At 38.3% G+C, this 15,489-nt stretch overlaps 1 protein-coding gene across 1 annotated transcript in view; it reads left to right on the top strand.

Annotated features, from left to right (window-relative positions):
• Window positions 1-10,076: 10,076 nt before the first annotated feature.
• RANBP3L (RAN binding protein 3 like) overlaps window positions 10,077-15,489 on the top strand; it is a 96,665-nt gene continuing 91,252 nt past the window's right edge. Inside the window, 1 exon segment of the mRNA XM_007953241.1 lies at window positions 10,077-10,167. Coding sequence (XP_007951432.1) covers window positions 10,077-10,167 — 91 coding nt within the window.

Raw genomic sequence — 15,489 nt, 5'->3', positions numbered from 1 at the left:
CCAGACTTCGTCTCACCTATTTTGGTCATGTTGTAAGAAGGGACCATTCCCTGGAGAAGGATGTCATGCTTGGTAGGGTGGAGGGTTGACGAAAGAGGGGGAGGCCTTCAAGGAGATGGATTGATACGGTGGCTGCGATGATGGGCTCAAGTATAGCAGGGTTTGTGGGGCTGGCGCGGGATCGGGCAGTGTTTTGTTCTGCTGTGCATGGGGTCACTATGAGTCAGAAACGACTCGGCGGCACTTAACAACAACAACAACAATGGCCAATATTATTTCATCTATATACCCATACCTCCCTTTCTCCTATAATTTTGAAGCAAATAATAGATATAGAATTTTAAATACATTAAACTTATATTATACACCACCTGATTGACATATAAGAAAATCAATGAAAGTTGAAATAAAGACTGAAAAGAAATTGAAGGCAGGCAAGAAGGAAGAAAAGAAAGGAGTCAGAGAGGGAGAGGAGGAGCAGTTTGGTTATTATTTATTCCTGTAAATGAAAATTCAAATGATGTAACAAAAGTTTGATCTGGTGCATGTAAATTTACTTTATTTTCCAAAGTAGCCCAGTTAGTGCAATATTCACCTTCAAAGAGTTCAGTTCTGCTGCAATCCAATTGATCCTGATGCCTGTGTACTTCAAACGTTTTCAGATGGAATTTAGACTGTATGGGACCATTTGATCCTACCGGTAACTACTTTACTCTTAAAACACAAGCAAAATAAAACTTGGCATTTTTCCAACCTTTGGCTTTACTTTGTTTTGTTTTCACTTTGGCTAAAAGTCTTCAATAAATATAGAAAAGGTAAGGGTCTCAGTCCTAAGGCCTTCGCCTGCCAAGTGCAAGGCTGGCAGTTCAAACCCACCAGCCACTCCTCGGAAGGAAGGTTGGGCAATCTACTTCAGTAGTGATACTGCCTCGGAAACCCAAGGAGGGATAGCTATGAGTTGGGTCTGACTTGACCACACATAACAACAACAACAAAGCTACTGAGATTAGATGCCAGAACACAGCAATGATTACCCATCGGCAAATAATCAGGGGACTTTCCTGTAACCTCAATATAATCATTTTGTAAATTCACAAAGAGAAGACCCCGCTCTTGTTGGTACTGGAAAAAAGACACGAGTGTGTCCTGCGCTGAAGCCAAGGCTATTTTGCTAACTGACCTGAGACTCTGCTGACCTCCAGAGGGAGCCCTATGGCAGCCAAATGTGAGGCTCATCAAAGAGTCAAAAAATAGTTTGAACTGCTCAGGCAATATTTGTGGAGTGAGGCAATCAGCGTTCAATGGATTAAAGATCAATGGCAGCATTTTCAAGATAGTGAACAATTTGGTGCTGTGCCACCATAGCCTCCTAAATCTGTGAACAGAAGAAAGTGTTCAAGTAAAACGATTTCTAATACATGTATGTGTCCTATGTTTTTACAAATGTAAAAATGCAGCCAGCTGTGCTCTTTGAGAACTCTTTGAGCTAAAAACTTATAGTAACTTAGAATAACACAACTCTGGACTGCCACAAAAGCCCACCATCACAAAAGTGCCTTATGATATACATAGTATGTAAGTCAACTGTGAGATGCTGAAACTCAACATTCTCACTCACAATGCATTAAAAAGAGTAAACTGGGTGGTGGTGGGGAATCTATCAATGGCTCATATAGAGGAGTAGAGGGTCTGTTATTTAAAATCAATGTTGTTGTTGCTGTTGTTACGTGCCATTGAGTCAAATCAATAGAACATCTCAACTAAAGCCTCAACACTATTTATTTCATCAGTCTCCTACTGCCACCAGTATTTAATAATTCCTGTTGTGTTTCATATTTGTTTTCTGTTAAGGGTCTTTCATGCTGTGCTTTGAAGATGGAAGTGATAAGTGAAATACCACTATATTTGATTTATATAACACCTGTCACTTAAAGCAGTCCAAAGACCTATAAAGAGAAGATATACTTCGTAGACTAGACATCATAAATACTTTGGAAAAAAAGCAGATTATTAGTTATACAAGTAACTTAGTTGTAAACTAATATACAATGTATGCATTCCTGTTTTTAAAATGTGTTTCAGTTTAAAAAATAAAAAAGCCCCCTATAAACATAATAAACATAACCTAATACTGTTTAGATAAACAAGTGCTAGGCTTTCTGAGCTAATTATAATGGTAAAATATCAGTTTTTCAAGTATTCACTCCAAAAGGACCAGCCAACAGGATTGATCTTTTATCTTTGACACTCCATTCTAATCTACTTTCCTAGGAATACCAAGCCACAGGCAACAATAAGGGGAGAGAAGAAAGATATAGGACAAATGAAACCAATGGCATCTTTTTGGGGTCACAAAAAGTTGATAAGAGAAAAAGCTTGAATTTTAAAGGATTCATTTTTGGAGTTCCTGGTAGGTGCAAATGTTTATTTCACTTGATTGCTTTCTGAAAGGTTGACAGTTTGAGCCCATCTAGAGGTATTAAAAAAAAAAAAAAAACCCACTGCCATCATGTCAATTTACACTCATAGCGACCCATATAGAGTTTCCAAGGCTGTAAATCTTTATGGAAGCAGATTGTCTCATCTTTTTCCTGTGGAGCAGGTGGGGGGGTTTGAACTGCCAACTTTTCGGTTAGCAGCCCAGTGCCTTAACCACAATGCCACGAGAGGCATATCAGAAGAAAATCCTGGTCATTTATTTCTAAAAAAATCAGCAGTTGAAAACCCTATGGAGCACACATTTCTAACTAATCTGACACACATGGGGGTCACCATGCATCAGAATTTATTTGACTTCAATTGGTTTTATTTTTATTCATTTTTAATCAAGCTGCAAGTACAAATGCCAAATATTATTCACCTTATTCTTGGCCTAACCAGTCTTCAGCTTTTATGTTCTATGACTCCTTGTTTTTATTCACAATCAAATAGCTAAATACAGTATTCCATTGTGAACCACTAACCTGGTGGTGCTTCTGAAAAATAAGGAGAAAAAAAAAAATCACCCATCCAACTGTGGCTGATACATTTGATGTTATTTTACATACTCCTATAATGTGCCGCATTCAGTACTTCCAAGGGAAACTGGAGAATTGTAACAGAGACTCCTATAAGAGTAGAAGTGTAATTCAACATGCAGTGTGAGAGCCCTGCAATCCTCTTGACTCCTTTCACCCATCACAGGGTCCACAGTCCTGACTCAGTCATGCACAAGAGTGGAACAAAAGAGGAATCAGGCAGGAAGTGTTCCCAGTACCGTCATCATCCCTTAAACCTCATAGCAGTTGAAGTTACTATGTGTAAGGCATGCTTGTCAGGTTGTATCCAGGAGCCCTGAGTGTACAGTAGTTAAAGTGCTCAGCTGTTGTCACAACAGCAGTTCCATGGGAGAAAGATATGGCAGTCTGGAAACTCTATGAGGCAGTTGTACTCTGTTCAATAGAGTCTCTATGAGTTGGAATTTACTCAATGCCAATAGATTGGATTTGTTTTCAAAAACACCCTCAAATCTTATTCAGATGTCTAGTGTATATTTATTCTTTCTCCTCAGGCACTGGTCAAAGAAAAAAAAAGGATACCTTTTTCCTTTTCCACTTCTTGATATTTGCAGACTAAGTGTTGAATAATTTCTCACATTGCTTACCAAACATTTGTTCCCTTTTACAAATGAAGACACAAATCCAGAAAAGTTACCTACTTGGCTCAAGGCTGCTTACACAGTAAGTTAATGGTGGCACAGTGACTAGAAACTTGGGGTTTTATCCTCCATGGTCAGTCAGTTGACCATTCCTTTTCCTCTCTTTATTCTCAGCAGTACATCTAGGTGTAAGAAAAATGGAGGCATAGTAAACTTCTATGGGACTTGCTAGAAAAAGCAGGCACAAGTTAATGTAAATGCAGAGGTTAGTCCCAAAACATTTTCCCTCAGAGGGTAATCTATAGGTTGAAAAAGGCTTTAGAGACATAACAACCAAATACAAGGTGTTGTATTTGAACCCTATTTGAACAAAAATTTAATAAAGAAATTATTAGAGAAACAAAAACATAGCCTGGATATTTCACTACATTAAGGAATCATAGTTAATTATTAATGATCTGGCAATTTTGTTAAGTGGATGCATTTGAAAGTCCTTAATTTCTAGAGATACATGACAAATTTATGAATAAATTGGTCTCTGGCATGCTTCAAATAGTGGTGGAGGAAGGAGGGGAAGTGGCTGTGATGAAACACATAGGTTTGAAACAAGATTGTCCACGAGTTGATAATTACTGAGTCCATCATGAAGTGGGTTTATTAAATCATACTCACTACCTGTCCACCACTCATCTGTCAGTTTGTCATACTGTGGTGGCTTGCATGTTGCTGTGAGGCTCAAGGCTGTGACATCAGTATTTCAAATACCAGCAGGGTCACCCATTGTACACAGTTTCCAGCGGAACTTCCAGATAAAACAGGCTTGGAAGAGTAAGAGCCCATCCACTTCTCAAAGAACTGACCAGTTCTTATGAATAGCAGTAAAACATTGTCTGATATATTACTGGAAAACTTTATGAATAGCCCTGAAACATTGCCTGATATAGTGCCAGAAGATGGGCCCCTCAGGTTGGAAGGCACTCAGAATATGACTGTGGAAGAGCTGCCTCCTCAAAATAGAGTGGACCTTAATGAAGTGGATGGAGTTAAGCTTTTGGGACCTCCATTTGCTGATGGGGCCTGACTCAAAATGGGAAGAAATACCTGCAAACATCCATTAATAATCAGAATGTGGAATGCATGAAGCATGAATGTAGGGAAACTAGAAGTTGTCAAAAATGAAATGCAATGTATAAAGATTGATCTAGGCATTAAAACCAAAAAATAACAAACTCACTGCCTTCAAGTTGATCCTGACTCATAGCGACCCCTCTTTGGGTTTCTGAGGTGGTATCTATGGAAGTAGTTTGCACTATCTTCCATCCAAGGAATGTGGGTGGGTTTGAACTGCCAGCCTTCTGGTTAGCAGTCAAATGCCATAGGCACTAATGAGCTGAAATGGATTGGTTTTGGCCATTTTTAATCAGACACTATGCAGGGAATGACAAATTGAAAAGGAATGGTGTGGCATTCGTTGTGACAAAGAATGTTTCAAGATATATCATGAAGGACAATGCTGTCAGTGATAGGATAATATCCATACAACTACAACCAGTAACTAATACTGTTATTCAAATTTACACACCAACTACCAAAGACAAAGAACAGGAAACTGAAGATTTTTACCAATTTCTGCACTCTAAAATTGACCAAACATGCAATCAAGATGTGTTGATTATCACTGATGATTGGAATGCAAAAGTTGGAAACAAAGAAGAATCACCGGTAGTTGGAATATATGGCCTTGGCGACAAAAATGACGCAAGAGATGGCACAGTAGAATTTTGCAAAACCAATGACTTATTCATTGCAAATACCTTTTTTGAACAATACAAGCAGCAGTTATACATGTGGACCTTACCAAATAGAATACACAGCAATCAAATCAACTACATCTGTGGAAAGAGGGGACGGAGAATCTCAAAATCTTCAGCCAAAACAAGTCCAGGAGCTGACTGCGAGACAGACCATCAATTCTTCATATGCAAGTTCAAGTTGAAGCTGAAGAAAATTAAACCAAGTCCATGAGAGCCAAAATATAACCTTAATTATATCCTACCTGAATTTAGAGACCATCTGAAGAATAAACTTGACACATTGAACACAAATGACCAAAAACCAGATGAACTGTAGGATGATATCAAGAACATCATCTATGAAGAAAGCAAAAGGTCATTAAAAAGACAAGAGTGAAGAAAACAAAGAGCATTTGGAAACAACCAGCCCTAGGTCATGATGGACCTCGAGACCAGAAGAACTAGATGGTGCCCAGCTACCAATGCCAAACACTCGGGAAGGGATCAAAACTGGAGATCCTGGATAGAGTGGGAGGAAAACTGTGAAAAAAAGTCCAAAAAATCCAGAACCACAATAATGACCAGAATTACTAGTCGGATAGAATCTGGTAGGACCCCCAAGACTATGGCCCTGGGATACACTTTGGGCCTGGGATAAAACTCACTCCCAAGGGCTGGCTCTCAGCCTGACTGTAAATAAGACTTACATGCAGAACACTCAACCCAGAGCAATGTATCCACCTACTCTACAGAGATACATCCCTTGGAGCAATCGACCATGAGGCATCACAGGGGCAACTAACACACAGAGGAAAAGGTGGACAGACAGGAGTGCATAACTAAGAAGGGCACAGGGAGGGGGGAGTTTACTGGGAAGGGAGAGGAGAAGAGTGGGCCAGGGTTGGGGATGGTGATTAGGGAGTGAAACCAAATGTACACAAAATGTTGAATGTAAAATAAATTCTGCTCTGTAAATTTGCACCTAAAGCACAATAAATAAATAGACAGGAAAGGAAGAAAAGACTAAAATGGATGTCAGAAGAGACTCTGAAACTTGCTCTTGAAAGGAGAGTAGCTAAAGCAAATGGAGGAAGGGAACAGAAGATTATAAAGAGCAGCTCAAGAACACAAAGTCAATTATTATAATGAAATATGCAAAGACCTGGAGTTAGAAAAACAAAAAGGAAGAATTTTCTCAGCATTTCTCAAGCTGAAAGAATTGAAGAAAAAATTTGAGATCTGAGTTGCAATGTTGAAAGATTCTACGGGCAAAATGTTGAATGATGCAAGAAGCATCGCAAGAAGATAGAAGGAATACACAGAGTCACTGTACACAAAAGAATTGCTTGATGTTCAACTATTTCACAAGGTAGCATATGATCAAGAACCAATGGTACTGAAGGAAGAGTCCAAGCTGCACTGAAGGAATTGGCTAAAAACAAGGCTCCGGTTATTGACAGATTCCCCATTGAGGTGTTTCAACAAATGGGTGCTGCACTGGAGGTACTTACTTGTAATTTAGAAGACAGCTACCTGGCCAACTGACTGGAAGAGATCCATATTTGTACCCATTGCAAAGAAAGAGGATCCCACAGAATGTGGAAATTATCCAACAATATCATTCATATCACACCAGTAAAACTTTGCTGAAGATAATTTAACAATGATTGCAGCAGTATATTGACAGAGAACTTCCAGAAATGCAAGCTGGGTTCAGAAGAGGATGTGAAATGAGGGATATTATTGCTAATGTCAAATGGATCATGGCTAAAAGGAAAAAATACCAGAAAGATGTCTTACTTGTGTTTTATTAACTATGGAAAACCATTCAACTGTGTGGATCATAACAAATTATGGATAACGTTGTGAAAAATAGGAATTCCAAAACACTTAATTGTACTCACGAGGAACCTGTACATAGACCAGGAGGCTGTCATTCAAACAGAACAAGGGGATACTGCATGGTTTAAAATCAAGAAGGGAATGTGTCAGAAAAAAAAAAAAAAGAGTGCATCAAGGTTGTATCCTTTCACCATACTTATTCAATCTGTATGACGAACAAATAATCCGAGAAGCTGGACTACATGAAGAGCACGGCATCAGGATTGGAGGAAAATTCATTAACAACCTGTGATATGCAGATGACACAACCTTACTTACTGAAAGTAAAAATGATTTGAGCCACTTACTGATGAAGATTAAAGACTGAAGTCTGCAGTATGGATTACACCTCAACATGAAGAAAACAAAAATCCTCACGACTAGGCCAATAAGCAGCATCACAATAAATGGAGAAAAGATTGAAGCTGTCAAAGATTTCAAATTACTTAGATCCATATTCAATACCAATGGAAACAGTAGTCAAGAAATCAGATGATGTATTGCACTGGGCAAATCCAATGCAAAAGACCTCTTTAAAGTGCTGAAGATCAAAGATGTTTCTTTAAAGACTAAAGTGTACCTAATCCAAGCCGTGGTACTTTCAATGGCTTCAGATGAATGTGAAAGCTGGGTAATGAATAAGGAAGACCAAAGAAGAGCTGATGCTTTTGAGTTGTGGTGTTGGTGAAAAATACTGAAAATGCCATGGACTGCCAGAAGAACTAACAAATCTGTCCTGGAAGAAGTGCAGCTGGAATGCTGTTTGAAAGTGAGAATGACCAGACTTCATCTCACCTACTTTGGTCATGTTGTCAGAAGGGACCATTCCCTGGAAAAGGATGTCATGCTTGGTAAAGTGGAGGGTCAGTGAAAAATGGGGAAAACCCTCAACAAGAATGATTGACGTGGTGGCTGCAACAATGGGCTGAGGTATAGCAAGTATTTTAAGGATGGTGCACAACTAGGCAGTGTTTCATTCTGTTGTACATAGGTTCACTATGAGTCAGAGCCAACTCGATGGCACCTAACAACATCAATACTCACTACCTATGCGTATCTTGTAAATGTTTCATTATAAAACACTTTCTAAGAATCCCTTTCTCTCAAAGGCTGACATTGAGTTTTAATATGGTTATTAGTGAGGCCCCTAACTTGGTAGAACATGGGTATCTTTGCATCATTCAGGAAAAGAACATCTCAGCTTCCACTCTGCTTGCTGTGGAGGATGGGATAACCTTAAAGCAGAAATGATGGTTCCTAATAACAGGATTCACTTTCAAAGCAGCTAAATACTTGTATAACTTGTCACATGTGATAGAGTTTCAAGTACAATGGGTAGATTACTAAAATGATAAAGGCAGTCTTATAAATTAATTTTTAAAAAAAGTCATAAAAGTATACAAATAAATTGATTAGTTAATTCCAGAAGAACAATCACACATTTCATAAGAGTTTTCATAAATCAAATATGTCTGGGGAATTGTTAATTGCCTCAAAGTAAAATGAGGACACTCAACCCAATCTGGCTGGGGGTAATCTTCTAGTTAAGGTGTCAAGTGTAGCATGAATTTTCAAATGTAAATAGGAAGCTGCAGGGTCCAGACTTTGAAGCTAAATAGCCCTGCCTTTCTCCTCAGTCCTTGCCCACCACCCCCTTTCTGAATCTACAAAGAGCTGTGAATCTTAAAGGGCAGGATGTATCAGCATTCCCTGCTACTTTAGTTATAGCTGGCTCCCAAGTTAAATTAAAGTTTGGAGTTTTCAACAGTAATAAAATGGCAAGCACAAGAAAGCACTGAAGATAGGCCAGAGGAGGAGCAGCAATGCTTAGAAAATCCAAGGAGAAAAAGAGATAGGTCTATGGAAAGATAATGTTTTCTGTGTTTATTTTTCTTCAAGAATTTCAAATAGTTGCCTTGGCAGTCTGCCCTGTAACTGTTCCCTTGTGAAGACTCAGAGGTGTTTCCAGAAATTGAAAGCTCCAACAGTATATTTCCATGAGCTCATTACCAGTTCCAATTATACCTTTTAGATTTCACGTGTACAAATGAATATCCAAACAGTATAAATGCTTGTTTTATTACAAAGTAGCAATGTTAGCTATTTGACTGCATAATAACAGGGCACCTTTAGAAGCTCTGCTTTGGTCACTGTTTTTCAAAGCAACTCCAATGTCATTTCTTTCCTTTCTTGCCTGCCTCTTTATGCTAATAGCCTAGCCTGCTTCTCTCCGCCCTTTTCCAGCTTTCCTTAAGAACTGTAAGCTTTCAGCTGTCACAGAGGGTAAAGCAGACCAGGCTTAGAAATCACTTGATTGAAAGCAGCACTTTTTCTTCTCTCTCTCTCTTTTGGTATTTATTACTCTAGTAATCCTCTCTAAATACTTGAGGCACTGGATTTCATGTCAGCAGCAAGAATCAAAAATGGCCAAAACCGTCATCTGTTAGAAACAGTTACTCTGGAGGATTTTATACTCTAAAGCAGAAGACTTTCAATTTGCTTTAGAATAAAACAATTAAGTGGTGTGTTTTTAACCACAAGAATTGGCATCTTTATATGTTGGAGAAGTAACATTGGTAAATATTTATTTCAAGAATGACGACAAGGAGAAACTCAGAAGTTTGTTAGAGAAGCAAATATTTTATATGCAAGGACAGGATCTCCTTGTATCTATGTGGCTCTGTGTCCTGTGAGCATTTTAAGTGACCGGTCAAGGTAAGGACATGCCCCAGTGATACTCAGCCATGAGCCATACTACTAGCACCATGTCTAGAGTACAAAGAAAAGGCAACAGCCACCGGCTCAGCAGTCTGCACATGTGGAAACTGAGACTCCAGGAGGACCAGCAACAGCAAGGTGAGTCAATCTTGCTAATGAGTCCTGTGCTCTGTGACCCGCAGTCTCTTTAAATCCCCAAAGGAATGATGTGCTGGGGAAGTACCTGCAGGAGCTCTGGTTGTGAAAGGCTTTGCAATTTTCCATTTTTAAACCCAAGGAGCTCTGGTAGCATAGTGCCTAAGGCACTTGACTGCTAACCAGAAGGCTGGCGGTTCAAACCCACCAGCCACTCCTCGGAAGGGAGGTTGGGCAATCCTACTATCCGTAGTGATACTGCCTGGGAAACCCAAGGAGGGGTCGCTATGAGTCGGGGCCGACTCGACGGCAAATAACAACAAGAACAGACATGATAGTGATGCATAATGGTGGTTAGCTTGGATTGTCTACTGATTTTTTAAAGGGTTATGGAAGACTATCAAGACTTCATGTTCCCTGAATTTGTCATTCTGCAATTTATGTGTTGTTTAAACTTACAGGCATCATCAGTTTTCTAAAGTAGGCTAGATATTGTTTGCAATTCAAAACACTATCAGGGCAAGGCTGAATCAGCTGGTGGGGAATTCAGCTAAGAGCAGCTTGAAGAGAGCCTGGAACTATATCCCCTGTCCTACCACTTAACTGCTAACCAGATGGCTGGCGGTTCAAACCCACCAGCCACTCCTCGGAAGGAAGATGGGGCAATCTACTTCTGTAGTGATACTGCCTGGCAAACCCAAGGAGGGGTCGCCATGAGTCAGGTCCGACTCGATGGCACATAACAACAACAACAACAACCACTGCTGGGGCTGAAAGTTTAAGCCTAATTCTGTCTGGATCTTGGGATCATTTATTTGAGAGAAAAGTAAATACATTCTTTGTCTTTCTCTTTTATGGTCCAGGAACAGCTGGAGACGGACAGGGAATAGTGTCACTCTTCACATGATGGGCATATCTTCACATAGTCACTCAGGTTAAACTGTCTACATTCCCGCCATTTTTACCACAGTCTTTTTTTCAATTTCAAATCCACGTCTCATCCAGCTGCACCAATTAGTGGCAAATGGTTGACATGAATACACAAGCTGAGCTCTTAAATCCACTCTATCAGGGACAACAAAAGACACTTGTGGAAAAGACTGAGTATTGTCATGGGTGACATCATCAAGCCCTGGAGGTTAAGGATTTACCCCAGACATTTCTAACTTCTCCTGCCAGAGATGGCTCAATGTACATATGGATCTAGGGGACGAACTCTCTTTTTATTTTTTGTGTAGACATACTTTTAGATTTCAGTGGCATGGAGAGGTTTGGCTAAAGGGCTAAAACCTACCATTTTCAAGGTGGACATTTGTGGGAATGGGTCAGGCACTTCACTGCCTCAGTTCCTGGAATGATAGAAAGTGACTTCATGCTGAACAAGGCTGAACAGGGTTTATACAGACAATACTTCCTATTATATGAAAACAGTGTAAACATTTAAGAACATTCTTTACCATCAGGGCTTAAAGAAATTATTCTGAGCCAATTGTCTTAGAATGTAAACTTCTGGAATGTGCTGGGATTTAATCATGATGTAAAATCATGACATAAAAGGCTTTTGCTTCTCTATTAGTAAATAATGTTAGTTCATCTCGGGTTCTTGTTTGCTGTTCATTTTGTTAGAAATGTTTAAGGTAACTTTTCCCCACCAATTTCTGATACAATATTTATTATAGAAAATTTGGTGAGTAGAACATGAAGGAGATGATAACAATTACCTGTAACCCCACCATTCAAAGATAGTTACTTTCAACATTTTAAAGTAGCCTGTTTTTCTAAGCACATGTATGGATTAATCCTCTTTAATTTTGAAACAAAAATAGGCTTATGTTGTACGTAGTGTTTTGTAAACTTCTTTTTAACCATAGATTGTTGTTACTTTTCCACATCCTTATACGTTCTTCTACAGTCTTATTTTTATTGATAGCATAGTAGTCTGTCACATGGACAGAGCCAAATTTGTTTAGGCAAACCTGTATTGTTACACATTTCACTTATTTCTAGTGTCTCACTATCATAGGAAATATTGTATTGGACATAAACCAATGGATAAATCTTTGCACACATATAGGATTATTTTCCTGGGATACACTCTCATAGGTGCAATTGTGGAGGGAGTCAAAGGACATGCATGTTTTTATTTTTTATTTATTTTTTTACAAATGGCTCTTCAGTCAGCACTCTGAATAGCAGTGTAGGAACATACTATCAGTAATAGCGGGAATTACTTTTTAAATTCTTTGATAATTTTATAACTAGAAAATGGTATCATGGTATCCTGCTGTTGTTTTAATTTAAAGTAAGCTGTCATGATGATCTCTCCTTTACAGTTCATAGCCAGAATGGCTGGAAATATTATGACACACTTCCGAAAACACTAACAAGACTAGAAGGCTTGTCTCTGTTTTTAGATTGAAGCTTTTGCCTAGAAGTTTTTGAAGAAATCCCATTCTTCCATAGCTGTGTCTTAAAACATCTGCCCACATAAACCACACAGAGTTTTGAAGCAAAACTGGTCTTTGAGGGCTGCAAAAAAAAAAAAAAAAAATCATTTAGAGATATGAGTTGATAAGTGACCTTGGGTAAATGTTTGCTATGCTGCTCACTAGCATTGCAGTTACTGTCCTGGAGTTTAAAAGTATTCATTCAGTGCTGTTGTTATTAATTGCCATTGAATGGACTCCAATTCATAACAATCCCACGTGTGAGGAGTGGAACTAATCCATAGGGTTTTCAAGGCTGTGAACCTTTGGAAATAGATTTCCAGGCCTGTCTTCTGACAGACCTCTGGGTGGGTTTGAAACTCCAACCTACTGGCCAGTAGTCAACTACTTAACAATTTGTGCCTCCCAGATACTTCTTGTGCAGTGCAGTGGCCCTGTTTTCCTCCAGGCTCTAGTTGCAACTTGCAATTATGTACAGTTCAGCAAAGGTTCAAGGAAGCAAAGCTATTCATTTCAGAGAGTCAGATCTGTCTATGGATTTATTCACCAATGCATTCTGGATGTTGGCCTTTGGTCTGCCCCACCAGACTTAGGTTCCAGCTCTCTAATTTATCAAGCAGACTATGATTAAGTGGCAAGTCACTCCTCTGAGAGCATGATTCAATACATTAGTATTTTCTAACTCTCCACCCTATATACTAAAGTGCTTTATGTTAACTCTGAAATATTTGCATCTTTAGACCTAGCCAGTCACACAAATGTTACTTTTTGGGTAATCACTAGATAAAGATAATTTATTCTTCAGCAAATATATGGGCAATGAGTACATGTAGATGTTGGGTCCCTAAGTCGCCTACTAAGCCATGGTTTCCTGTCCACATGGAGGTTATACTCTATGGTGGTAGATGCTATAGAAGTGCAGAATGGAAGTTAAGATGCTCCTCGCCTATTTGTTGCTGTATTGTAGCTGCTTCTGTGATATTTTAAATCCATTCATCACTACGACATTCGTATTGTGATCACATTTATAAACATTACTTTATACGTCTATAAAGCTTCAGCAAATTTCTTTATATTTAACATATGTTAGTTAAGACTTAACCATCCTTATGTTTTATAGGGCTTTAAAGTTAACAAAATAATTTCACATATATTATCTCATTTGATTCTCATAACATCTAGGTGAGACAGGCATTATAATCTCCATTTTAAAAGATATAGAAACTGGGAAACCTCAAAGTCAAGTGACTTTTCCAAGCTCACACATTTATTAAGGGCTGTTTTTAATGTCTTTCTTGCTATATATAGCTATTTCATAAAAGCTATGATTTCTAGTGTTACAATGTTTAATTTTTTTCATTAACCCATAACAGGGAAACTGCTCCAGAAATACTCAACATACCTTGGGGTTCCTCTTGGTTTACTTCATCAGTCATTTTCTGGATAAAATTGGTCCTTAATGTCAGACAGTTTCCCAGAAGCCAACTAACACAGATTAAAGCCATCAACCGTTCTTTTATTTAACATACTTACTGAATATCCACTATGTTGTTGTTGTTGTTGTTATGTGCTGTCGAGTCGGCCCTGACTCATAGCGACCCCTCCTTGGGTTTCTGAGGCAGTATCTAGAAACTGGTAATACAAACGTGGTGTTCTCACAAGGTTGCTTCCTATCATTTGTTTTCTGACGAATTCAGTAATAACAACTAGAGTAGTTAATGATACTTTTTTCAACTCTTTGGGTAGAAAAAAAAAAAACATAATTCCATTCCATAATGCATTTTATGCTCTGACTTTCCTATATTCTTCACCCTTCTTCATATTTTAGTTACACTCTTCTTGAGGATTTTGAAAGTACTGAATATAGCTGAGAACTTTTTAAATATAAACATAAAGGCCAAAGCCTATTTCTATGTAATAAATTTTACTTTGAATCTAAGTCATAAAACATAAATGACATTTAGATTGCTATAAATGTACTATTTCCCTTAAATGTTTTCTGTGGACTTAGAATACCATAGAGATGCTGTGGGTTGAGTTCCAGACCACCACAACAAAGCAAATACAACAATAAAGCTGGTCACATGAGTTTTTGTTCTCCCAGTGCATATAAAAGTTATGTTTACACTAACCATAGTGTAGTCTATTAGGTGTGAAATTGCATTATGAAAAGTTGAAAATATTTTGGGAATTACCAAATATGACAGAGAGACACAAAGTAGACACATGTTGCAAAAATGTCACCAATAGATTTGCTTGATACAGGGTTGCCACAAACCTGTATTAAAAGGAAAAAAAAAAAACTGTAAAATCCAATAAAGCAAAGTGCAATAAAGCAAAGTATGCCTGTATTCATGTATGTACTTAATTTAGAACACCTACAGAATTTCAGTGCAGAGGAATGAAGATGTATCCCTGAAAGAGTAGCTATTGTACTATTAAAGAATGCCTGTTATATGAAAAGATAACATGAAAAAACCTATATGATATGGTTGTCAAAATATATTTGCATCAATTTTTCTTTGTGAGTCTAAAGAAATGATTCTGCATATACAACAGGATATCTTTTCTGTGATTCATAGTTAAAATGCTCTGGAGTTAAAAAAGGGAGATTTACATATATCTCTGTCCCTTTTCCTTCAAATGGACAACTCAAAAATAGTCAAACTAGTTTTATTTTATCTGCAAAGCTATCTCTGAGACATTTAAAACAACAAATTTTTAGAAAAAAATATAGATTATTTATAAATGATAAGAATGAGTCCCAGTAAGATGGCAGGCTAGGCAGAAAGACTGCACAGACCCTCTTCAACAAAGAAAAGGGAAAACAATTACCACAGACACAGAAGATAATCCTGGACCCCTGAGCATTGAAGGG

Source organism: Orycteropus afer, unplaced genomic scaffold (assembly GCF_000298275.1).
Source record: "Orycteropus afer afer isolate SDZICR_OR568_19922 unplaced genomic scaffold, OryAfe1.0 scaffold00378, whole genome shotgun sequence".
NCBI classification, from domain to species: domain Eukaryota; kingdom Metazoa; phylum Chordata; class Mammalia; order Tubulidentata; family Orycteropodidae; genus Orycteropus; species Orycteropus afer.
The sequence above is the reverse complement of the archived record's forward strand: the minus strand, read 5'-3'. Positions and strand labels throughout refer to the sequence as shown.